The sequence below is a fragment of the Lonchura striata genome, chromosome 11 (assembly GCF_050655825.1).
Source record: "Lonchura striata isolate lonStrDom1 chromosome 11, ASM5065582v1, whole genome shotgun sequence".
NCBI lineage: Eukaryota > Metazoa > Chordata > Aves > Passeriformes > Estrildidae > Lonchura > Lonchura striata.
Genome location: NC_140713.1, coordinates 10,552,501 through 10,580,000, shown reverse-complemented (window position 1 = coordinate 10,580,000; position 27,500 = coordinate 10,552,501). Strand labels below are relative to the sequence as shown.

Sequence of the window (27,500 nt, the reverse complement as noted above, 5' to 3'; positions counted from 1 at the left end):
TTTGCAAAGCACATGCTTTATGAGCTGTGGAGGGGACACAATGACTTGGTGCAAGGCACATGTCCAAGTCCTGTTGTAAGGAAAAGCCACAGACTGAGTCTCTTTCCTGCCTCTCACAACAAATTCAAGTAACATGTTCTATTGGTACAGAGAGTGTGATCACATTAAAAGAAGTATTTTTATTGCAGGAGAAAAGAGCCTGAATTGTAGTTTAGCCCTCAGATTGCAATCTGTGGGTGTTCATGTGGCTCTAGGTAAATGGGAATCACTGGTCTCTGGAAAATTGAAAGCACAATGAATTTCTGTTCTATCTCAGTGTTATATATATAAATTGTTTCTTGGTGTTTGTTGAGGCCATTCTCACAACTTATAGGGTCACTACTAAATTGTTACAGCTCTAATACAGTATGGGGAAAGCTGAAAATGCAGTTCAACCCCACATCACTTTTCTGGGCACTCTGATGCTGATTTGGACATCTGAATGCCACTGGTTTGGATGAGCCTGCCTAGGTGCCCTCATATCACACCCCAAGTTAGGATATAAGCCCTCAAATCCTGGAGGAAGTTTCACAAGTCTCAGAAAAACGGACTTTTTCTGGAAGGCTGAGGAATAGGCTTTGTGATCTTAAAGCCCAGAATAGTTTTGGCAAAATGAGATTGCCTGTCTTCTTGGTAAAAGAGTAGGTGAATATTGGTAAGAAATCTCCATATCTGGTGGCTTGAATTGCTGTCACTTGGCAGTGCAGGGAAACTGGATTTTTCTTTTTTCCCAAAGCAGTGCTGTTACTCTCAGCAGACATCTGTCATTACTATGGGTCTGGATAAAAGTAAGTCCCTAGAGTTTAAGAAGAGAGATGGCTGCATCTCCACTCTATTTTCTGGTAATGAAAGTAAGCTTGTCTCCTTAGGGCTGAACCACAGAGCACTGCCAGCCTGTCCCAATACAGGGAAAGTGCCTGTGGCTGCTGGAACTGAGTTTGTTCCCTGCAGTCCCTACTGTGCAGGCTGCCTTGCACCAAGGGTTGGTGGCTCTTCCAGTTCCATGAGGGGTGCAGAGAGAGTTTCTGGATGTAAAATACATGAATTCTGATTCATTTCATGTCCATTTGATAGCTGAGGGGTTTTTGAGAAACTGTGACAAGGCCGTTGTTACTGATGGGTTTGCACCTGCATCAGTGTGTGATAATCAGGTGAATTTAAGAAGATTCCAGCTAACACTCTTTACATCTGTGGAACATCCCTTCGCCCTTATCACTAGCAAATCCAGCCTGATTTGTGGCATCTTTACTAGTCATGACTTGATGTAGTTGTCTGTACCAACATAGTGCTCTCCCTCCCTGCAGCCTCAGCCCTCCCTGCCTGGGCTGGCTGAGCTGGGCAGTCTCAGTGTGTGGGGCTGTTCCTTTGGGCTCCCAGTGCCTCCCAGGAGCCTGGCTGCAGTTTCACAGGCTAGCATGTCAGTGAGTATTATCAAGAGTGAGTGGGAAGGAAACATTAGGCAGAGGTCCAAGAAGAGGGTGATATAGCAGTGTGGTATTTTCTGTTTGTGCGCAGCAGTCACATGGAGTGTGACATTCCCAGGAGCTCAGTGATGGACAGCCTTAGTCACTCAGTGGAGTAGCAATATTTTGTGCCTTGTTTAAATATTAAATTAAAGACTAAGAGGCAGAAGTAAGGATGGGACTTCTGGGTCGTGTCAGATGTTTTGAGCTCATTTCTGATTTTCTGGAGCAACAGAAACACTGCAGTGTTAATGTCAAGGATCTCCTAATAAAAATCACTAAATGTGCAGTAGAGTAACTGCTATTTATTTTTTAAATGTGCTTTGTAAGAATGGCTGTAAGTGGGATTTATACACTCATACTTCTGTCAGCTGTGCTTCCTGTTCATTTCTCTCTTGAGTTCTAGTCATGTTTTCCTCCTCTGTCTCTTTTTAGATGACCTCTTCATCACTTTTTAAGGAATGCCTTACCACATATATCATATTCTAACGTAATTGAAAACTGGTCTACTCACATCTTATCTAACACCAAGGTAGGGGAGTAGCCTATTTATCAAAAGCTGCATATTTTTCCCTTTTAATGATCTAACAAAACTATTCAGAGAGGGATAGAAGCAAATCAGAATAGACTTTCTGAAATGTCTTAAGCATCCATCTTAAATACTTCCCACTTTCCTGGGAGATTTATGGAATACCATGTATGATCTGACTGAGACCAAAAGGTAATTCAAAGATTTCTGTGAACAAAAGAAAAGCAAACAGCCATTTTTTCATAATTTGTAAAGAATTCAATGAAAGGACAGAACATCTTTAATTTTGATTAGCAACTAGAAATAGATGGGTTTATAAAGATGCCATATATGTAAAGAGGAAAAATTATAGAGGTGGAAGGTGACAATTACTGTTATTTTGTATATTCCAGTGCCTTTCTTTTAATCTTATGGATCTTATTGGTCTACATATGTGGTATGTGCATCTATCTTTAATCAAGTAGATATCTACTATGATTAATATATTACTTGTTATTCTGTCACTGAAAAAGTGACTTGAGACAGGTATGGTGCCAGTACAGTGAAGAGCTCTAAGGCAACATAGAACCACAATTACCACTCAGTGGTATCAGTGTCACCACAGTTATTTCCTATTCTGTGTAGAAATAATACCATGGTTGCTCAGATGCTGCTCAGTCGTAACTGTGTGTAAATGCTGACTATTTGATGGTATAATTATAGTATAATTATAAGGAACTTTGTTTGAAAAGGGGGTAAGAAATGAGAGTGGACATTACTGAAAAGGGCAAGCAGGAGTAGTGAACAAATACAGAACACATTCTATTACTGTCTGCTTGGTAGTTTCTCATTGTTGAACATACTGATACTTTGCAGTGAAAACCAAACTCACTTTCAATGGATAAAGGGATAAGGCCATACAACCTGGACAATGCACAGTGGTAGCTGTGGAATCCAGGCAAGGGAAAGGTATGAAAATACTATGGTACAAGGAAATCCTTGTTGCTTACCCACCAAACATCATTTGCTCTACCTTTCATATAAGACCTCAATGTCTAAAGAGAGTGTCTGATGGCAGGATTGCACTACCTTTTCTTGTTCTAGTCTCAGTTTTCATATAGGCGACAGGTTCAGTTGCTGTCTGAACCTGGGGAGAGAAACTGAAGCCAGGGAGGCTGCTGAAATAACACTAAGGAATAGGCTCCATTTCTTTTGCACTGAAAAAAACTGTGAAAAGACCTGAAAGTATGTTTGCAGCAGCCAGAACTGAAGAACTCACAGCTGTGGGTACAATTGATGCCCATCCATTCCCAGGCATTCTCCTCCCAGGCCCCCTGTGGTGAATAGCAATTTTTTGCACACATATTTGAAGGCAAAAAAACTATGCATGGGAGTGACCCTGATGCAGGTTCTGAGTCTGCTGAGGAGAGTGATTAGTGTCAGAATTAGGCATGCTGCAGATACCTTGCTTTTTATGTGCAGCAACAGTGATCTCATCAACTATCTGAACATTCAGCAAGTCCAAAATCAAACGCTTGTGTGTCAGATATACACAGCTGTATTTGTACTGTTGCTCTATCTAAAGAACATGCCAATTGCTTTACTTAGAGTGAGTTGAGAGACTCATTACTAAGAACATGTATAGCATTATCAATGAAAAACATTATTGTTCTTTTCCTCAGTAGTTTTAGTGTCCTTGCTTATTCTTTCACAGGAGCCTGTACTAATGTGCCTTCAGAGATTGTGGGGCCTAATTCTCTGCTCCCCTGTGCAGTGTGCTGGCAATGACACCTCTGAGCAGTGACTGGGGGTGTGAGTCGACGCAGGCAGCCAGGACAACCACAAACTCAGAGATAGAATGCAAAGAGTAAATTTATTTCTGCTACCTCACTAACTGGGGACTCCCCAAAGCAGAGGCACACCAGAGGAGACACAGGCATTGTTAAACTCAGTCCATGCCAGGGGATCACTGGCTGCTGCTGCTCATTCTTGCTTATCAAGGGTTATTCCCAGCTGCAAGGTCACTTGAGCCATTTACAGTCCTCCTCGCCAATCTTCCGCTTTTTTTAACCCGTTCCTCCCAGATTTCCACCCCCTTGCTCAAGAGACTGCTGCTGCTAGGGCTGGAGATGTGGGATGGGGGATTTACAGAGGCACTTAAGCATAGGGGAAAAAGAATAAACAAAGAAGCAGACAATGCTCTGAGTCAAGCATCCCATCCCTCCTGTCAGGCATCACGGGTCAGTTGTGATCTGTAGTCCTGGAGAAGCTGAATGAGATCTCCCACGCCGGCCGGTTCTGCAGCCAGGTCAAAGCAGCACATGCCTTCAAACTTGGAACAGAGTCCATGATGTTGGAGGGGGATGTAGTTCTCCAGTAACCAACATTGCAGGGTTCCACAGTGTGCATCAGTTATTCCCAAATATAAGGGAATAGCTGCCTTGGATATCCAAGTTAAACCTCACACAAGGACACCTGCTCTATAGACACATCCCAGAAAGAATGATGACAAGTTAGTTACAGTAAAAAACAACCACACACAAGTATTTACGTATTGATTTTGCAGAATTATATCCAAGATATGTGCTTATACTACAAGCCTAAAAAGCACAAGAAGCCAGCCTGTGGATGAAAACAGGAGTGTCTTCTCTGTCCGGTGATACACATGTGGTTGTCCAGCTCCTTCAGCTGGTATTGCTCCAGGCCTGGTAACTGGAGATTGGGTAACAGGCCACACAGGTTGGAGAGGTGTGGCTTGTGCTATTTCAGATGGAACTTTGACTGGATGTTGGGTCTGTGACACCACTAACATAGTTCTAGTGCATCCCCCCTAGATAAGGCACAGGAAGTAATCAAAGATACATGAAATACAAACACTTGAGAATATATTAATAGAGGATATAGAATAAAAGGAAGAAGATAGAGACAATTATACTGCATTGTCAGAAGTTATTATATGAATGAGCACATCTGGATTAAGATCTTGCACAATCCATTGGTGTAAACAATTCCATTTCATCTGTTGGTAATATTTTGGGAAAGCCACCATCTCAAAGATTTTTGGTGCTCACTGTGTTTTGTACTGAAGGTGTACAGTCATGCTATTTTGGCCTATAATTCTTTCACTTTCTTGCAGTGCCCAAGCAACATCTTTAATTCATTTTTCCATCAGGGTATAATATATGGCAGTGCCTTGGAATAACCGGGACCAAGATTCTACAGATTATTTTTTTTTTCTGTTTGGTTCAGTCATCAGCCAAAATCCCCATGAGACTATATAATCTAGAATTATTATTTCTAATTTAAAAGGATTTCCTTGTCTAGGAGTGCATAATTGGAACTCTTTCAGAGTGTAAATATTTGTGATCAATGCCACCTCACCATCTGCTAAATCTGGCTAAATCTCAATCTCAAAGTCTGAGTACTCACCCCAAAGATTTCCATCCCAATCCTTGGGATCCCGTGAAGATTTTATAGCTGGAGCACGAACTTGGGAGATCAACACCTTATTTTCCACATATTTATGCCTGGGTGACACCAGCTGCTGTATAGTGCACTGCTGCTCATAGCACTGCTCTGCTTGAGCGGTGCTTACTTCGTGCGCAAACATCTTTGCAGCCCGTAAAGTCACGACTTCCCTTTCCAGCTCCCTCACTTTCCCCAGCAGCGCGGTGACCTCACGCTCCAGAGCTCTGGCGTAGGTCACCAGCTCCAGCTCCCTCACTTTGCTCTGCAGCGCTATGGCCTCGCAGTCGCGGCCTTGGGCGTAGGTGAGCAGCTCCAGCTCGCTCACCCTGCTCTGCAGCGCTATCACCTCCCGGTCCAGAGCCCTCAGCCCCGTGGCCAGGAGCCATCCCAGCCTCCCTGCCAGCTTGCGGGAAGACTTGGACGCCCCTTTCCAGGGCAGCCCGCGCATGGCGATCTCAACCCTGTGCGGGCTCACCACCACCCCGTCGTCTATTTCGGGCCACGTCTCTGGAGTGGCCATTGTGGCAAGGAAAGTGGCCACAGGGGTCCAGCGCTCGGTGCTGGGCCATCCTGGAATGTGGGGATTCACCACCACAGCCTCTCCGACCCCTGACTTTTTCAACTTTTTCAGCTTTTTTGGCTTTTTTTTCAACCACGACATGGTTGTTCCCAGGTCCTGAGAACTGTCACAAATGTGGGCACAGGCAGGCAGCTGGGATAACTACCAAGTCAGGACTAGAAAATAAAGAATAGAGCTGGGATAACTACCAAGTCAGGACTAGAAAATAAAGAATGGATTTATTTCTGTTACCTCTCTAATCAGGGATCCCTGAATCACCACCCAGGCAGGGGCACAGAAGTGGAGATGCAGGCACTGTTAAACTTGGTCCGTGCTGTTCACACTGGTTTATCAAGGGTTATTCCCAGTTGCAAGGTCACTGGAGTGATTTTCACTCCTTCCTTTTAGTCTTCTGCTTTTAAGCTGTTTTGCCTAACAGTGGGAAATAAAGAAAAATCAGAATGGTAGCACTTTGTGTCAGTTTACATGTGTTTTGCAAAAATATAAACGATTGTGCAAAGCTGTGGAGAATTGGAGTGTGTAGGGCACTAGTTTCATATTACTCGTCCCAAAAGTGCATGAAATGATCTTTTATCAGCCAAACTTGAGCGGAACTGTATTAAAATTTTTTACAGTGTAAAACATGCAATTTACAGTGTTTGTAAAGTATAGTTTTTACTGTGAATGAAGGATGTCCAGGTACCACAGTTAGAAGGTAGGTGAGTGTGGGTGTGTGATCCAGTGATGTTATCTTAATGGACTTTTAGCCATTTTCTGCCCTTGACTGGCATTAAGCTCCTATGCTTTCTATTGAAACAATTCTGATTGAATAAACATTTTTGGTTTTTTTTACTTCCTGACTTGTATTTGAACAGCACTGCTGACTTGAATTTAGCTTGATGAGGCTAGTGAGCCTAGAAAACCTGGGAAGTTTTTTTGAAGTTAAATCCTCAATACACTGCAGTACTGTGCTTGTTCATCATCTGGGTTTTCACAGCTCTAGTCAGAATTTCAAAGGTTTCTGTAGCCAAAGAAAATACCAGGCATTAAGTAGCAGGACTTTCTTAAAGTGTAAAGTAAATTTTGGCAAGTACAGAAGGTAGTGTTTCAAAACTCTCTTGTTTTCATTGTTGCTGTGTTCGCAGAAAAGTCCATAGGAGACAAACCAAAAAGAAAATGAAGATTACTGTATTGAGAACAAAGATACAAAAGGTCAGATTTAAAAAAAAAAAATAAATAGGGCAAACTCGTTAACAGTGATCATTTCAGACACTGGGTTCCATTCAGTAATTTTCAAAGCAGTCACCGATGGATAGGTAATATAATAAAAACAAAATTAATCAGATCAATTTAAAATAATTCTGTAAATTTCATACAAAAATGAAAAAAAAGACAGCCCACATTTGAACTCATTAATTTATGTCATTTCTATATATTAAGCAGAGAAAGTGGCTTCCTTAGTTGTATCTTTAACTATATTTAATCAATTGCATAATGTTGGTTGTCAGATTCAGATGTGGAATTATACCAAAGAAAAAGGATTAAAGGAAATAGGTTGTAACTGTACTTATACCTTGAAGGAATAATGGTTTTGCTCTTAAAATACTGCCAGAAAATGAGTATCCTCATAATCTGACTCCTCTATGAAAAAAAAAAAAAATGTGGGACAGTTGGACTCTTTTCTGAGGGATAATATGAATATCAATTGACATTTGTACTGTGGAAGGATGAGTGAGCTGTTGTTGCATTAAGGGTATTTAGCAGAAAATAAACCCCCTTGTGTCCCAGCCTCAGAGATCAGAGGGGCTGGGTGCGGCTGGGCTTCATTTCAGCCAATTTAACCCTCTAGCTCTGATTGAGTTCAAAAGAACTTGCAGGAGTACAGGAGTGCTCTTAGAGCAGTTATCAATCCAGTGCATAAGGCTGATCTTGTTCAATAAGGATTGTGCCTAATCCAGGTTCACAAATTCTTATTGAAGGTTTATTGAAACAACAGGAAAGCAGGTTCCCAATTGCAGTGACAAATGCACTGGCTACAGAGTGCTGACGTGTGTCATGGCAGAAAGCACTCAGTAAGACTCTCATAGTATAAATATATCAATATATATATCTATATAAATCAAATATTCCCGAGTGTACTCCAACGCAGTTGGAGACGCAAAGCTCACCTAAAGGCGTCGCTTCAGGAGAAGGGGCTGAGACAATCCGCTGGCTGGTCCTGAGCAGGCAGAGATGTTTTCCTCTTCCAGAAGTGTTTTTCTCCTCCAGCCTTTTGTGCCCTGAAGCCTCCCTTTTGTATAATAAATTTTGGTCTGTCCCAAGGGCATGGAAGAATTGCATGTTATGGACAGGGTTTGGTGACTTTGGTCATACATGCGTTGCATGTCCCATGTTCTCCTTCATTTGAATCCTGAGGGATGTGTAAGTCAATATGTTAATGGAGCTTAATGAGAGTTTCTGTTACTCTGTCAGAATTTATAATTGAAAAAGAGGTAGAACAAACACTTTGGCCCTCCTCCTCCACGTACTGAGGCAGCAGCAAAGGCTCTCTGACCTTCATCAGAGGGTCTTTGTGCACACCCTTATCTCCTTAATGAAACAGATTTATAACAAGTGCTGTTTTTCACAGTGAAGGGAGTGTGGCTTTTGGCTGGTACAGAGGCTTGATGTTCTCCTGTGCCTCACTGGAACAACACTGAGACCTCTGAGACTGCTTGAGCCAGGTGCACGATAAGCAAGAGGCCCTGTTCATGCTTTTCTCAACCAGCATCATCAACTCTTCACTATCTTAAAGTAACACTGTACAATTCTGATCATTTAACCACAGCTTTTGAGCATGTAAGAGTTATTATGCAGGTGTTTTATAGGTTTTATTTTTCCATCTAGCTTTAGAGTTAATTTTTTATTTTATTTTCTGCTACCATATTCTTAACTGTTATTACAATTATGAATTTAAAATAGAATAATTTTCTGTTCTAATACCAGTTAATATCATCTTTTGAAGTATACATTAGAAGGGCAAGAGTGTGAACTAAGAGTCTTCCAGGTTTGTGGTTGGTACTTAGTGCAACCCTGTCTCACACCAATGTTCGAACTCAGTAGGCAGTTATCACCGAGCTAACTGGGTTTGCCAGCCTGTGACAGTGCCAACAGCAAGAATGTCACTTCTCTAAAAAACTTGCAAGATTGTGCACGAGGAAAGAGGCACTGCACTTTGGAGTGAGAGGAAACCACAAAAGCTGCCCATCCACTCCATTGCATACTAAAACAAAGTGTGCACAGAAGTAACATTAGAAGTAGTTTTTAGTGACATAAATATTGCCCCTACTACTTTCTTAGGACTCTTACCATTTATAACAGAGCCTGCTGATAAGCTGGAATGCAACCTATGTGAAGGGAGAGAATTGGAAGGAATAGATGACTTGCCCTGAAATTTTTCAGTTTGCAAGGTTCTTCCTTTGGTTTTGTGTGACTGGGTAGGTGATCAAAATTCAGAACTTCCCGAGACACGTAACATGCAATGTTTGCTGGTGAGTTTGTTTCCCTTTCCAATATTCCACAGACTGCACAGAAAAAAGACAGATTAGGCTTTGCATCAGATTTACTGGAGCTCTTGCCTTTGGACTCCAGCTTGCTTTTTACACTCCTGTCTGAAGCTGCAGAAGAATTAAGCTTGTGTGTGCACTGTTTGTACATAACATGCTTTCCCAAGTGACTATTTAGCACTATTAAAGAACAAAACCAAGACTAGCAATAAGATTGTGGCAAATGTAAATGTATTCTATTTAAAAATGGTTCATGATATCTTCCATAATGACCATCTTTTTACTACATGCAGAGTGCTGGTGGCATTAGTGAATTAAAAAATACAAAGATATTCAGGGATTTGGACCTGATTTGCATTTACAGTACAGATGTTTAGCAGTGTTGGACTTAAAGTAAAGAAAGAAATGTAAGACAGGTACACTTCAAGCATTCTTGACACTGCTTGACTGCTGTGCATTGTGTGCCTAAGGTACATTCTTGTATCATTTGTAGTTTTAAGCTTCTAATCCTGCACAAGGTACCAGTGCCATCTACTATATTTTAATCAGTTACATCAAATGTGAGTTTAGTAGAAATATGAGCATAGTGATAATTTTTACTGCTTTTCTGCAAATGTTGTGTTTTGAGAAACACTCCTTTCTTCAGCGTCTGTCACTGGAAAATGTTTTTTTAATCCTCGTCTGAATTTTTATGTGTTTATTTTTTAATTTCCTGTCAATAGAAATGGAATCAGTGGCTCTGTCTGTTATTAATATTTAAAATGTGGGTGTTTGGGCTTTTTAACATACAAGTTGCTATGCCCCTTTAAATTTCCTTCAGTTGTTCTATACCTCTAAAAAAATCTTTCATTACCAAGTTGTTTATCTGAGAAGAAAGTGAGACTGTCTCTTTGTATTGCTGAATAACATCACTCTTTTTCTCAAGAAGTCATTACACACTGACATCATATTGTTCTTTATTAGATGATCTGTTGCCTGAAAGTATCTTGGTGACACTGAACTTGAAAGCAACAAGAGTACAAGTGCTAGGATGCCTGGAGAGCAGAGACTGGCAGTACCTTGCTCAAGCAAATATCCAAGACAATTTTTAAAAGGCATTAACAAATACAAACCACCCCCACAGAGGTAATTTTCACCTCTGAATTTTTGCCTGTTTCTTAGTCCAGCCTAGACTTCTGCCATCAGTGTTACAAAGCTGGAAGCCAAGTCCTACCTAGCAATGATAGCCATGTGCAATAATTTAAACTTAAAGAAAAATAACACAGCTGCTGGTAGAGTAGTGTCCAGAGATTTCTAGGTGCTTTCCAACAATAAAAGGGTGGTTTCTGTCCTGAAAATGTATCTGTGTGCATAGAAAAAGGCCTTCAATATTCACAAAGACCACAATTAGTGCTGCACTGTAATTGTCATTCCCTGATTAGCTGGAAACCTTATATACCCAATGGGTTTTATTTTTCCTATTCATGAGTTACATGAGGCAATATAGTAGCTTGTGAAATTTGTACAACTATTCCTTTGATTTGTGCTGCTTTTCACATTTTTTATTATGAACTCTCAAAATTCTTAACTCTATGACTGAGTGCATAGCTCTAGTGGTGACTTTTAGTATGATGACTGGATGAGAATCATCCTAAAGTCTTTTTAAATATAAACATATAATAGAAAAAATGATCTTTTCTTATAGATATTGTATTGTTCTCTTAATTGTGCTGTTCTGTGAAATGTTCCCCCCATGCACTTATTTTATGTAGAAGGAAAAACCACCATCCAAAGAAGTTGAGAAATTATCCTGATAGTCTCTAAATTCCAAACCCAAATGCAGTCTCCAGCTCCCTGAAGGAGAAAGCTGAAAACAGAATTTGCCTTCTTTCCTTGCACAGGTGGGGTCACTTACCTTAGGGAGAGGCGGTAACACAGCTGCAGTTGTCTCATAAACATCTTTATTATCACAGTGGTTTGTGGTTTAGTTTCTTTTGGTTTATTTTGTTTTACCTTTTATTTTTTTTAAATTTATAATAAAACAGCAATGAAAGACTTAAAATGTGTTAGCCTTCAGAGTTATCAATTACATTGCCTTTCAGATGGGATGGTAGAAGTGAGGCAAGAGCTGTGTGGACAGAGAGGTGTCCACAATGTAAGTTGCTTTTGCAGCATGTTCTACTTGTTGTTTGAAATTCCCTCTTCCCACTCAACCCCAGCTGCAACTGACACTCAGCTCAGGCATTCCTGTGGCCACTAAAACTTTGGGTGCAAAGAAGGTAATATCAGGTGAAGTTCCTTCAGATATTATCATTTCCAAATATCTTCTGACTCATGAGGAGCCAGAGGCATGTGGCTCATTAATTCTCCTCTCATTACCAGCCTGTGCCATTCCAGCCTGGGCATCCCTGGTCCACAGTAATCAAACACAGGGCTTGAATAGTTAATGCTCTGTTTGCAGATCCTGTTGGATCACTACTAAAGTTGCATGGGTGAAATAGATAAAGTTAGGAAGTCTGCAATAGAAGTGTTTGCCTTTATACTTATTTACTCACTGTTGTTTCCTTTGTACAATAATATCTTTTCCCTGAAGGTCTTTGAAAAATTTGAACACAAAATGGAAAGAGGGTATGTTTGTTCTGGGTAAAATTTGGAAGCATTGTTCTGATGACACCTGTAAAACATAATTATAACTCCCATAGCTGTTTCCTCTCATATTTAGAGAGGAAAATTCTTTGCCTCTAATCTCAGGTGCATACCTGTGGAAGCCTTAGATTCCTTCAAGCAGTATCAAAGTAATGATAACAGTGTGCAGCTGCTGACTGTCTTTTGCTTGTTGTTACTCACCCAGCTGTTTAGAGGAGAAGAAAAAGAGAGAGAATATCTCTAATCAGCCATATGGCACAAAGTTTTATTTGCCACAGTAAGTTAAAATGCTCATTATTGGTCAGCATCTTGAATGCAAATTCTGCCATAGCTTTTCAGGAGTACTAGATCTAATGGAAAAGAAGATCAGATATATTTAGTTCTATTATTTTATATTAAGTATGGAAATAATTTATTCTGTCTAAGTAGAGTTTCCATGACTGAATTTTGCTATACCCAAAATGTGGTGGGAGCATGGAGTACAGATCTCAGACCCTGCTTTGGGCCATAAAAGGTACATTAAGAGAGAGCAGTTCAAATGCTATTTCACATTTTTGCAGTGCAGTTTCGCTTTGCTTATATTGTCTATTAGACAAATTAGGATTCTGGATCACACAACTGGGACATGAAATCTAGATGTCTTTAGTAGCTGTTGATGTTTACAATGAATACAGTCAGTAGTTTTTCCATTAAGAAAATGTTTAATTTTGCTGCTGTTTTTAAATTGAACAAGAAACATAGAGTTAAATTTAAGGAAAAAGATTTTTGTCTTTAAAAAACCCACACTTTTTGGAATGCATGTAAATGCTAGAGGAGAAGTGAGGGACTAACATATCCATGAATTTTGTGAGTCTCCATTCTGTAAATTGCAGTGGAAAATGAATTTTGAGGGTTGGCTCAACTGAAAATTTAACAAGTCCATCTAGTAAAGCCTCCTCTGTTATTTCTTGTATGTATATGGTTAGAACTCCTTTCAATATGGACATATTGACTTTAAACATACTGTTGGGGGATTTAATGTTATTACAAAATGTAAAAAGAAGGTGCATGCCTGTGTATCCATGATTGAGGGACTGTAGCCCTTCTCATATTGCTTCTTGCAATATTCCTACAATGCTTTTCTTCCTCTGAAACCTGTTGTATTTCAGAGGATTTAATAATATGGTTTATTTTGTCTTCTTGTAATACTTTAAAACAATTTCCAGAATAATAATACCAGTTCTTCCAAGTGTCTTTAATGCATAGATCTCAAAGGACTCTCTTGTCCCCAATTTCCTGCTTAATTGATCAGACTACTTTATGTTTTGTGTAATTTTTTTACATTAAATACTGGTAAGAGATACTAAGATGCCATCCATTTAAGACATTTTTGCACAAATTCTAAACAGCTGGATAAGTGGTTTTGAGCTACTGGTTTTCAGAGATAATAGGCTGGGATAGAAAGCATTGTGATTGGTAAACCAGAATCATTTTTCTGGCTCATGCCATAAAAAATCACTGTGTACTAATGCTACTTTAAAAATGGACATGATTTTTCCATTTGGGTAGTGATTCTGGGTAGTATAATCCAGATGAGTGGTTAGGTGTCCTGTATTTTAAACAGTCTCTCTTCTGTGAATCTTAATGTCCTTTGACTTGTACTTCATAAAGTCCCAAGAAGTGTTTGATCAGATAAGAATCTTTTTTTCTAAGAATAGCTGCTTAAGTGGTTCTGCACAGTCTTACAAATTTGTCATTTCATATAGTGAGGTGTTATCTCCTAAAAAATAAGTCTTGACCCATGTAATCAGTACAAGTGTTTGTTTCCCTGCAGAAGCCCTAACATTAAAACTATCATGAGAGGATTCAAAAAGAGGTGTGCAAATATTTTTCCATAGCATAAGATTCCTTCTTCATCTGATGGCCCATCTTGCTATTCTTCTCACTGTTTCCATTGCTGTTACTTAAAAGGCTTTGACAAATATAATAGACTTTGCATAATGATGCCATTGTAAGTCACTTCCAGCATATTATAGTGTGCAGTTAAAATTACTCTTGCGATTACCACTCTGCAGTGCTTCTACTTTATCATGGCACCAAGTGAAATTAAGAACAGGCATATTCTTTCCTTTACTTGCCAATATATAAAAAACATAATGTTAAATAATATTGTTGTAATTTATTTAATTAAAATTCCTTTTGGATCTTTTTCTTCCACTGTTCAATAAGAACTATTCTGCTTTAGAAATAGATTTTTAAAAGAAAATAGAATATATGCATTCTCTGATAACATTACTATGAAATGGAGAGAATTTTGTAAATGGTTTTTCCAAGTATTTGGCAAAGGCAATGCCATACACAGAAAGACTGCTCTGTATAATAGATATAGACTGGAAAAAGCCATACTTCATTTCAACATGATCAACTCATCTAAAGTGTGTATTTATGTATCTGAAGGTTCTAGATCTGTGCATGCCTTCATCTGCCTCTCTGTCTTCTAACCTTGTTAATTTTGATGTAGGTTGTTTTTTCTGTTTGTGACTAAAGCAAGGGAATAAAGAGCTATAAAAAATAATTTCCCCCTATTTCTTGTTTTACCAGGAATAACAGCTCTATGGAATGAGTGGTCTAATGCATATGAAGAGAATACCTTAAATAAAGTGGTATTATTACAGGATTTAATAATACAATGGTGAAAATACTCAGAAAAACAGTGAGATGAGTGAATATAAAACACCATCTCTTAATGGGGTTTATAATTTGGTTTATTTGTTTGTCTGTTTTTGGGCTGGATTTGTTTCGTTGGTTGATTGATGTTTTTGTTTCTTGGTTTTCTTGTGTAGAAAATTCTTGCTTTTCCTGATACTGGCTGCACCATATAAAAATGGAAGCTTTGGCTATGGAAGTCCAACCCAACATGTGCTTTGTTGGAGCAGATACCCAGAATTTCTGACATTTCTGAGCTTTGTTATGCTGCAGTGGTTGAACAGCAGTGTCCTGGATGGCTCTTCCCATCCAGGGAATGAGTCAGTGGATATAACTGAGGGGCTGCCCTTACATATTTTGTTGGCTTTTGGAATACAGTAACTCTAAAGTTAAGCTACAAAAGACAGCTACAGACAGCCAAAATGACAGCCCCCTCCAACTGGGTGAAAAGCTACCAAATAATTTATCTGGCATGTCCCACTTCCTTTATAGTGCGTGGCATATTCAGGAAATATCTAGGTGCACAGTGGTTTCTTCACTGCAGTCTGCTCAAAAACACAATCTAAGAAGCTCAGCCCTTGAAGATTCAGCTCTGACATGCCACCTCTCTCATTTTTCACTAGAATGCATTTATATTTAAGGATACTGAAGGTTTCTAGCAATCTGCTATTCTGGAACAGAGGAGACAAGCAGTCCTAAGCCTTCTGTACTGCAGGCTGCTCCCAGTGGAGTCCCCTGCACTGAGGGGGGAAACATGAGATGTCTCGTTATTTGTGTTAATACTTGGGTGCAAAATCTGCCTGTAGAATTGTCTCAAGGAAACAGACAGGACAGCAGCTTTTGTTTCTCTTGCCCTAGCACCTCATGACAATGGGTTTTATTGAATTACTTCTGCTTCACAACTCTTTAAAGTTCTTGAGAAATTTTGGTCGTCTGTGCCAATAGCATTCTGAATTTACTGGTTAGGCAATTAGATTAAAAAATTATTCCTCTACATGTTTTGGTTTTCCAACAAATCTTCATAACCTTCCTTTTCTTTTGGATATCAGATACTGAATAGTTCAAACTTAGTTCTCATCTATATTGGCCTTGTATTACAAGCCTTTAACAGGTTTGTCACAGTTTACCTGGTTAAGGGAGGTTACCAGGGTTTACAGATTTTGGGCTTTGGTCAACATTAAACCCCTAAATCTGTTTCTTTATGAGATTCTAAGTCTTGATCATGCATGACATATTTAATACAATTTCTCTGATGACTTCTATCTCCAGAGTTAACTGAAAACTGTTAAAAACATTAAGAATTTTTAATTATGTATTGTCAGGAATGAAACTGAATTCTGCCTGGTGTCTATCATGCTGTCACTCATTGTTTGCAGTCTCAAAAGGAAGCACTGTTTATGCTCCTTCTGTCTTTTTACCTTTCCCTTAGGAGATTTGTTTTAGTTCTTTTGCTATTTGCTTTGTAGTGCAAAGTGATATCTAGCAATCAGCCAGTGTTTCCAATGGCTGAAGAGCTCTGTTCTGTATCTGTTTCCAGGTGACTTCCTAATGACAAGAACTTCCTAATGTCCTGATAAGTTTTGTTCTGGGGCTGGGTTGTGGAGTGACAGTGGCTTGTGGATAAGAAATCCTCATTCTCTCATGGTTCTGCCAATAGTCCCCAGCTGTTATCTTCATTTGGGATGGGAGCTGAACAGTCTAAACCCATCAGTATTTTCTCTACTGCTGTCTTTTTTTGTTTATTCATTTATTTATTTTAGTACTAAGGAGAGATTTCAGGTTGAAAGCCATCAAATTTATACTCTTTATTTGTAACCCCAGCAGAGACAATGCATAGTTTCCACCTACCATCAAGTCAGGACATTCTTATATCTACCAGCAGCTCCTGGGTGACAATATCTGTCTTCTCCTAGGTGAAATATTGTGTAGTATTGCTACTAGCTGTTCCTACAGTGTCATTTGGTTGGGAGTGGTCTTTAGAAAGATTATAATTGTGAAGATCTTTGTTCTTACTTTCATTTTATGGTATACTGTTCTTTACCTCTCTGTATCCGAGTAGTGATTAAACTGCATATTCTTGTCTGTGCTAATGTTCTTTTTCCTGCTGTGTTGATTCAAAAATCTTCCTGATTTTCTTTTAAAAATACTTTTGTCCCTTGTACACTGGCAAAAGACACATCTACCATGAGGCGAATCAGGTGTCCTTTTGCTGAGAGGGCCTTTGGCAGGAAGACTTTCCTTGTAGTTGCTCTTGAAGCAAGTTTTAGCTAAGGTTGTGATCAGGTCTTAGGTTTTATGAATAAGGACTGTGTAAACTAAGTGCAGTGAGTACAGTCAGTCTTAACAAATTTATTAGTTGCTCAAATACCTGTATTTGAGCAATTACCAGAATACCTGTATGAGGTCAGCTATTAGGAGTTGATGCATTTTTATTCTACCAGCAGAGCATGCAAAGTACTTTGGCGTCTGTTTTTAGAAAACGATGTCTCAGGAAGGTCTGTCTGACTCACTGGGGTAGTATGGGCTCACAAGCTTTAGAGATTCCTCTGCATGAATGGTTCCTTGTAGATGGTGTCCATTCCTTATGCTGCCTTGGTTTTGGAGTCCATTTTGCCTTTCTGTCAAAGTTTTCTATGGAGATCTGTGTTTTATTCGAAGATAGACAAATCTGATTATAGTAACACATTATTTCAACTAAAAAGATTTAACTAGCATAATTTGGTCAGCTTCTCCATATCTAATACATAAACAGCTAGCTTTTACAATATTTTTTAAATTCATAAATCTCAAAACAATTGAGCAGAAGTAAAATATTGCTAACTTCATTCCATAGTCTGCAAAACTTGGGCAAGAAAGGCAAAAGAATTTGCCTGAGGTCATTCAGTATTCCAGTGGAAGAGCCAGTGGAGCATCTCCTGAGTTTCAGTCTAGTGATTTATACTCTACCCTATATTGAGTTTCTGTAGTTAGATTCTGTAGTTCTTTTTATAGAAAACTGCAGATCTTTCTGCAGCCAGTATTCATCATGGGTAGGTCCAAAGTAAAAGTACTATTGTATCAGCTATCAAGTAGGTTGATAACTCTGTATTTGCATTATTCTTCTTGAACTGGCTGAGACCATTCCTTTTCTGTCACACAATGGCAAATGTCCAGTCCATTGAAATAGATGCAATTACAATAGAAATTAGTGTGAGTTCTTAAGCAGGCAGCTTTAATAAGTAGTAGCTGCTAGGCTCTGATGGCTAAAGCAGTACTAGTTGTTCAACTCACACAATTGATGGAATCTTCTGGAATATTCTAATTTGGTAGGTTGACTGAGGTTTAACCATAAGCAATGTCCAGATTGCTACAACACTCTTCACACTTCCATTAATTAAAGAGTGGATGTCTCAGTTGTTGGTGACAAGTTTATTTCCATTTAGGATGTTCTGTGTTTTAGAGAGACCTTTAACAGTAGTTAACAGCCAAATGGGTAGTTCAAGTGCTATTCCTTAATGTCACCCCCAGTTCACTTGCTTTTCTGGCCACCCAAGGGATTATAAAATCCTCTCTCACCTCATACAGGTGCACTACCACCTGCTGACTGGTTGCAGAGGAACATGCATCAATTTGATGAACTTGTATTAACATCCAGGAGAAACTGGTTACAAGATAAAAATCAGTTGTTAATTGGCAGAATAGATTCATTTAATCTCTAAGGAAAGAGAACATCAGAAAAAAACGTTATTATATCTGATGCTGAGGCTGCATGGGTGGCCTCCCAGTCATAAGCATGACTGAATTTAATATTTATTCCAATGTACCTCTTCATTGCAATTATTTGCTGGGAACATTTTAGATTTCCATTATGGAAACTTAGGGAATTTGCTTCTCTCCATGCATTCTTCACTTCTTAGCCTGAAAGGAACAGTACTGTAATCAAAGCTGTAATTTTCTGTTTAAATATATATATGATTTTCTCCAAAATTATGGCATGTTTTGTCAAATTAAAATAGTGGGTAACATCAAACTAAATCTCAGCTGATAGCAGTGTTTTAATCAGGCTTTAAAAAGTCCAATAAATTGTTCTATTTGAGAATTCTTACTTCAGAAAAGAAACACAATACTAAATATCCATGAAGACCCAACCCAATCAACCTCACTGAAGTCATCAACCCAGTTACTAATGGTGCTGGTGAATTCACAGAGCCTGATTGAAGCCAGAAAGTGTTGTTTTAATGATCTTGTGCAAGGTATTGGCAGTTCTGCACAGCTGAGGTGAGTAGTGTGTGTGTATTTCAAGAAGTAGGTGCATGCTGATATTTTAAGAATGCATAGTCAGATCTGTTAAATAACAGTGTGTATGAGGCCTGATAAAGATGCCAGTTCTAAAAACTCACATATTATTTCTGGAGGATACAGGATCGACAAATACCACAATTTACTTTGGAGAACAACATTCTCTAAATGCAAAGAACATCCACTGATTTTATTAGGTTTGTTAATTTATTTGGGTATCCACAGGTCATATTGCATTTTGTGAGCCATGAAATGATTCTTATTGCGAACAACTCTTTAATTTGGAAGATATCTCTTTGGTGTGTTTGAAACACTGGGGTCCTAATTTCTGGCACCACTTTCTTTCCTTGGAGGCTGCTGTTGGCCTGAAATCTGTTGTTTGGTGCCATACAGTTACTGCTGGGTTACCAAGTTGTACGCTGGTGATTCGTATCTAAAATTATGTTCCCTTCTCTTTGTTTTAAATCACATCCAAACTTGTGAATAAAGCCACTTCAGACTTTCTTATATGTTCCACTCCAGTCGAAGTGAAACATCTCGTTTGTTGCCAGGACATTGTAGAGACTTCAATTGGCATAGCTCCTCTGAAATCATCAGTCATTCCAGTGTACCAGAGGTCTGGACTGGGTCTCAGTTTTCACAGATTTAACAGATTTTTTTAAACAAGGAGAAAAGAAAAAGATGTCAGGCATGAAAGATTTAAGAGAAATAAAATAGCAGCTAATTTAATCAAAAGCATATATGCCAATAAAGCCAACTACAGCTGTCAAAAGAAATAAACAAAACAAAGCAAGAATTATATAATTTGACATGTTTGCTTGACAGATAGTACTTTTTGGACCAGATCTTGTGCTGGTGTAAAGTGGTATAAGCACATGAATGCCAGTGGAGTTCTACTGATTGTACCCAGTGAGAATCTGGTCCCTGTTATTTAAAATAAGGATTGATTCAGATGTTTTTCTGTTCATTCAAAAGACAATTCACTTCTCAATTAAAAGGATCTCAAGGTGTTTTCACAAAATCATGCTGGCCATGGCATAAGGTTCCTATTTAATCAAGGTGGTTTTGAATTGTTAAACTTTTCCTACTTGAATTTCTAACATAATTTTCTACGGTTATGTTCTAAGTGCCAGCCTTAAAAAAAATCCTGTTTGTTCTGTCTTTTGGGTCAGTCACCACTTGGGTGTTTATGAAAGGATTGATGTATATACTGTCCAAAAGGATTTGGTAGGGGGTAGATTTGAATCACAAAAGTGATTATGTTATTTTACTTAGAAAAAAGTCTTTTTTGTACCCTTTTCCATATTAAAAAAAAAGATAAAATCCTGTGTAAATAATAAGTGTTTTCCCTGTAATGAATGTTCCTTTCATTCTGCATTTCTGTATAATATTGGAAATTGTGTTTTTATTAGAAGAGGTATTGGATGGAAGCCAACAATTTCTTCTTTTAACTTGATATTTTGGGCTCTGATCTTTGTTAAAACTACAATGGCATGTATCTAGTACAGTCAGAGGTCATTTCTATAGCTACTACCATTTCCTATCATTTCTGGGGAATGTTTGTTTTCAAAACAAAGAATTGGGTTAAAGCTTAAGTATCGTATTTCAGAACATATTTCAAACTGAAATTAAGAATGCTAAAACCTTTCCTTTAAAGGTCAGATGATATTTATTATTATTATAAAAGTGATCTGTGATTTATGAATTTAACTTCTCGTAAACCTCCTTTGTAACAGAATATGCAGTCAGAAGCTTAACATTACATTGTTTTCCTTTGACAACGTATCCACGAGACCACTGCAGCTGTTCCTTTACTCACAATAGCAGATTAATTAACACAATCATATGCTGTTGGCTCCTACTCAATGAGTAGGTCTGCAGTGGGATAGATAGGTAAATCCTTTAAATGTGTATGAGATAAAGAATATACTATAGTAGTTTCATAACTAGCCAGTTTTGCTTCTGACTAGTCAGCCCTATCAGCAATGGTTCACTGACTACAGAAGCTGTGAGCTTACATTTCAAAGGCAGCCACACCTATTACAGAGCAATAATGCCTGAATCATTGCAAAACTCAAATATGTAAAAGCACAGGCATGCTCAGAAATCACCATATTTGCTAAAATAACAGGCAGTCTGCATCAAGCATTTTAGGTTTATAGAGTAACCAGGAAAAAAAGAAGGGGCATTTTTGTTGGTTGCTTCATTTCTTTCAAAGAAAAAAAAAAGTTCAATCATTGCTTTCCTTTAGTATCTTAATCTGGTCATTATTCACTTTTTACCCACTGTATATTAGAAATACTTGTAAGCAGTGGCCATGGCGTCAGTTTTAAGTACCAAAAGAATTTTTCATCCATTTCTCTGTGTGTGCTAATGAACATGTGAGCAGCTAAATCTCCTTTTCCTAAACAAACAGTCATCAGCAGCATGTAAGTATTTATTTGGCAACTTTAGATGATATTTTAGTGCATGCTAAAACCCTTGCTTCAAATAATATAACTCCTTTAAAAAAAAAAAAATTAAAGGTAAATATTCTTTTGGGGAAAGAGGTAAGCATCAAATTTAAGAAAATTTCCTTCAGGCTTTCCACTACACTGTGAGAAAAAATAATTGTATGCTTTGTTACATCGTTTACACACAAACTGAAAGCACAGCAAACTACTATGTTAAAATTGTCTCATTTAAGGGACAAAGAAAACTCATTGTGAGACTTCTTTTCTGGAAAAAAGCTAAACCACTTGGTAGTTTAATATCATTGAAGTCCTTTCTGGTCCATTTTTACTGCAGTTGTGGTTATGTGCTTTTACATATTCTATGAGTTTTATGTAATGGTATAAATATGCATTTTGATCATAATAAAACAGAAAAAGTAGAGAACATGACTGATTTTGAATGGAGGGCTTTGCTTGCATAGGAACAGCAGCATTAGCCTTACAGATGGGAGAAAACCGAGCTCAGAATCTTTTCGTGCAATACAGTTGTTGAAAAATAATCAACATTTTAATAGCATCCAGCTTTATATCTGAGAGTTTTTCTGAGTACTCAAAGCTACTATTTTTGGAGAAGAAAAAACAGAGCTGGTGAGCTGTCTCCAGTTAACTCAGTGATGAGAACGGGGAGGTTTTTGGGGAGAGGAGGAAGATAGAAAATTTCCTCAAGTTCCCCAAGCAAGGAGTGCTTCTCCTCCTTCTCTGAAAGCAGAAAATGCTCTCAGGTCTTTCACCAATCATTTCTCAGCCAAAAATAACTGTAAGAAAAGCTTCTGCTGCCTTCAGCCCTCTCATTTCCCAGAACTGAAACACTTGCACCAGGCAGAAGGTTGATGCCCTGCAGAGATGCTGCAACACTTTCTCCCCCAGCCTGGTCAGAAGGTCTGTAAGATGATGGGGTACAGCAGATGGGTGAGGGGACCCCAGGGCAGTGTCAGAGATCAGCCTGGGTGAGGCTGAGATGGGAATGTCAGTCTGTGCTGGGAAAAGCTGGTACTAGTGATACTGAACTTAACCCATCAAGGCTTCTGGCTGATGTGTAACTTGTGGTAGTGCAGCCCTACAAACCCAGGGAGTATCTCCTTATTTAAATAGGAAGGAGACGTTCCAGAGTTTTAGTGGATAGCATTACTCAACAGGTGAGTACTACTCAACCTTCACACTTTTATTAATTGTATTTTTAAAATACATTTCCACTATAAATATATATATATATATATATGTTATTAATTTATTGTACAGCTCAGCTGAAGTCAAAGGAACTAAGGATCTTATTGTCAGTTGAAAAGGCAGTAGCTGCCAGTAGCAAGATCTTCTGAAAGATCAGTTGTTTTTAACCATCCTGACTAAAGTCACAGGTTTATCACACTAACACTGCTGGATCTAGAATAAAAGTCTTGACTCTTGATCAAAGAAACAAAAGGAACCATCTTATATAGTGTCAGTGTTGGGAGCTGTGCTCAGATGTGCTGTGATTTACAGACTGGATTCCAGTTCCCTGTGGATTGCTTCAGTGCTATGAGACACAGGTGCTACAAGGAGTTTTTTTGAGCGGACTAAGAAATGTGTTTGGCCACTTGTCAGACTAAAGACCATGCCCTGTTTTTCTCAGAAGGAGAATTTCCCATAATTTACTTTGTGTAATTACATTCTTTAAGCCTAAATTGTCCATGCAGTTTCAATTTGATACCATTTTCCTTACTCTGTTTTCTAGCTGTCTGTTCTTTCAAATCCTTTACAATAACTGTTGCTTTCTGTCCTTGTGACAGATGAAGAGGTGCCTGTGTAAACATACCTGTGACAACCTGCATTGGACTTTCCATTCTATTAAGATAAAAGTGTTTAAATTTATGTGATAAATATTAAGTCCTTTGCAAATTTTATCTGAAGATAGACTCAAAAGCTCTCCCTCTTCTGTCATCCCAAACCAAATTTGGGATTTGAAAAACTTAACTCCTTTGACAGTTTGTACTTGAGTCACCTAGAAGGTTCTGTGTTTTGAAGTTCTCTGAATTTATGTTAAGTATTTCTGTTATCCAGGACCTTCAGTGAAATAGTTGTAAATGTCATTTCCTGGTCTGTGATGCAACAGCAATGTTTAGTGGGGCTCTCACTGAACCATTGCCAGTGGATGAACTTCCCAGCACTGGGAATTACTGAAATAAAAGTTCCTTGAAAAGGCTTTGAGAACAAAGAGAGGTACCTGATAAAAGCAGGAGATTGGAAAGCTTAGAAAGGACTAGAAAACAAGGTCATAGAGAGGTCCATCAGCTCATACGTGCACCACAGCCTGTGAATAAGGATTGTATTTTTATTTTTAAAATAAGATGTTCATTTGTGTCAACTCCACTCTGCAATTATAAATATTTCAGTCAGCGTAACTTTGCAAGTGCCTTGCAATGTGCATTTCTTATAACAGCCTCTATAGGGAGTGACACAGTAGTATTGATTTGTGTGATAGCTTCTACCTGTGATGTTTGTCCTTCAGTCTGTCAGGTCATATGTGCTGAAATGAGTTGAACATAAGGCTTTAAATATTTAGGTCTACTACAGTCGACTTCAAGGTTGTTGTTGATGTCATGGGGCAGGGATAGGACTGGGAGCACAATGAAATGAGCTTTTTGCTCTCACAAACTTTTCTGTAAGCCCTGACAAGTAATGTTGTCTTTATATGCACCAGTCTGTGCTGCTCTAAAGTACAGATGAGCTGTCTTTGTTGAATGTCTGGAGATTGGTGGATAAACATTTGTGGACAAGAGCTAAATGGTGGCAGTGCCATCCATGGTTTGTGGTGTGTTGAGCTCAGGGAAAATTAGCTGAGACCCTCCCCTCTGCTTTTTAATATTGAAACATGATAGTAGGTGGTTTTCATTCCAAACTGCATCCAAATAGTATTGTCGGAGTTTGTGGTAGATGAAATAGTTCACACTTTATCATCAGTTATCAAAACTGCAATTAATAGTTAGTTTGTACTGGAGATAATACAAGTTTTGTGCAGTGCTTTTTTTTTTTTTTTTTTTTTTTTTTCCTGTGAGCTCTTATCAGAAGATTGACTATGCAAACCTTTCAGGATTCCTTTTGGCCTTTGGATAAGGAGAGTTAAGCTTTTTAAATTTTACTGACCTAAACCATTTCTAATGTACTCTTCTTTTAAATTAATAACTAATTTATTTAGTTATGAATTAAAGGATTTTGTAAAAAATATCTTTGCACCCAAGTATCCAGAAAGACCAGAAATATCACTAAAATAAGTGTGGTATTACCTCTACTTAGCAAATTCTCCATTTTCTTCAGCTACTAACTCTATCCTCCAGCACTGAAAGGTGTGTCACACAAACCCATATTTCTTCAGAGAAAATGAGTTTTTGAAGGATGGCTATTAGGGGTTGGATCATCAGTAGCATCATGGTTAGATTCCCACCATGATTAGCCTCTGACAGTGACCTTTCTAACAAATTTTCATTTTATCACAACATTTGTAAGGGGCAGGACAGATTTGAGTTGGTTTACAGGTCTGCCTTTCCCCACGATAGCACAGTGCTGGCCATGGCAGAATTACCCCACAGGCATATTGAGTTCACTGCTTCTGTGTTTGCTATAATGGGTATCTTGAAAACTAAAACAAGTAATTTATTTCCTTAACATTGTGGGTTTTTTCCCTAAAAATGAATATTAAAGTTGCTTCTTAAAAATAAAAATAATCCCAGATCAAACAATACTCTTAAATATGAAATAAGCATAAACTGGGAATAATTGTTTTGAGTTTGACTTCAGTAACTGAGCTGGAGGTTATTTGCTTGCTCTGTTCTTGAAAAAGCATTTGTACCTGAAATACATTCCTGCTTTTCCAGGTTATGTTAGCTGTTTTAGTGGTAGTTAAGTTTTTAATATAAGCTGTTACTTCAAATTTTGCTGTGCTTACATCCTTAGATCATCATATCTGTAGCAGCATTATTGCTATAAAATATGGTAGAGAATTGTGGTTAAAAATACTGAAACATATTCTACCTTTAAATTTGGATGGGGCTTCTATTGACATCAGTAGTAAAAGGCCAAACTGAGAAGATATTACTGACACAGAGGAACATTTTGCCTTTGTTCATAGTGAGTTATTAGTGAGGCATGCCTTGTACATGTTTCCCCAAAGAACCCAAAATTTCCACATGTTACTTCCATTCCCAGATTCTGTGTTCAGAAAACCCCACTGTATTTAACCCAGGGACTCTTTCACAACTCATGAAGCACATAAGTTTCCCAAAACCAAATCCTGGATTCGCTGAGCTCTAAGCAAAAGCGCAGCTCAAACACCACGCTGGGTTGTGACCAGACCGTGAAAAGCACCACTCAGTTCTCAGCAGCTGAGAGGGAACACTTTGTTCCCCTCCCATTCTGGTTCTGTGCTGGGGAATGGGTTGGTTTCTGAGCTTGGACACCTTCAGAATGAGGAAATGGGATACCTCTTATGGAGTACAAGAAGGATTTTCTGTGTCTGGTGGCCCAGGTTGTGAATGAGCTGAGTCTGGTCCCTTTCCTGACCACAACTGCAAGAACTTACTCTCCTCATAGCCATGCAAGAGAAAGAACTGATTTGGCAATTAATGTCAAGCCTGTTGATGGAGGTCAGTGTTGCAGAGCTTCAGCATCAACTATGATTTTTATTTCAATAGAATTTTTGTTGCAATTACCTACTATTTAATTATGTCATGCTTTTTCTTAACATGTTTTTTAATACATAGCTTTATATTAGATATACTGAGAAATACACACTTCATCTTTGGAAGCTGATGTTTCTGTGGAATGAGATAAATGACTGATAAAATAATGCTTTTTCCTCTATACACGATATGTTCCTAAGGTTGTAGGGACTGTAAATCTCATAAGAGATATATAATGAAAATTAGCAAGGTGGTCATCAGTTTGATGAATGAAAAGAAATAATTTTTGGCCAGCTTTTCTGGCATTCTTACATTATTACATTAGTATTTTCATCTTTGTATGTGAACAGGAAACTATGTTTGATGTAGGCCATTGAAAAGGATGTTTGCATCCAGCAGCCTTGCAGAAAGCCACAGAGAGGAGCAGTGTAGATCTGAGGCTTGATGTGCTATACTGCATGGTGGTGTACAGTGCATACTCCAGGAGAGTTTTGTTCAGGTGTCTTAATGGGCTTTGACAGGTTGTTTGTAGCTTAATTTACAAATGAATTTGATTAAAGAGCTCAATGAAAGAGTCTATATTCAAGTTCGGATTTGAAGTTGTGGTCTACTAAAATGAAATGGAGGCTCCCAAATTAACACCTCTGGAAATACTTGATTATCTTCATAGTTTGGGATTGTTTTCCACACAGATACTCTGTGAAGTACAAATGAATAAGCTACCCCTTTTGCCACCATTATCAATGAGAAGGTTTTTATTTGACTCTGACATTACAGGCGTTGGTGTAAGCTGAAGCATCTTGTGCTGAATGGTGTGCACAGGTCTAGTTCAGTTATAGCTGGGGGATGAAACACTCTTTGTTCCTTCCATTTAAATTTCTGACCCCCAAAAAGTCATCAGGCCACAGGTTATGAAGGAGCCACAGAGCGAGCAACCATCCCACAGATGTGTGAAGACACTGCCAGGAGATGTTTATATTCAATAATAAATAAATAAGATAGTGTGGACTTAACTAGGATGACTGTACTTTTTTATGGTGCTGGAACAGATTCCTGGACCTCTTAGAGCTGCAGCAGGTAGGAAGCTAAATGAAGATTAAAACTAAAGGCCAGGAGCCTGTTTCAAGTTATATATATAGGTATTGTTGTTTCAAATATTTCCTTGATTTCTGGGGTAAATTCTGTA

At 38.5% G+C, this 27,500-nt stretch overlaps 2 protein-coding genes across 42 annotated transcripts in view; one reads left to right on the top strand and one right to left on the bottom strand.

Annotated features, from left to right (window-relative positions):
- ZNF536 (zinc finger protein 536) overlaps positions 1–27,500 on the top strand; it is a 361,403-nt gene that overhangs the window by 181,718 nt on the left and 152,185 nt on the right. The gene's annotated exons all lie outside the window — the stretch shown is intronic.
- On the bottom strand, positions 3,632–10,120 carry LOC146766402 (uncharacterized). Its single transcript, XM_085589502.1, has 2 exons — positions 8,206–10,120; positions 3,632–6,469 (listed from the first exon to the last, which is right to left on the bottom strand). The coding sequence occupies exon 2, from the start codon at positions 6,137–6,139 to the stop codon at positions 5,408–5,410; it is 732 nt and encodes a 243-aa protein (XP_085445628.1). The 5' UTR covers positions 6,140–6,469; positions 8,206–10,120; the 3' UTR covers positions 3,632–5,407.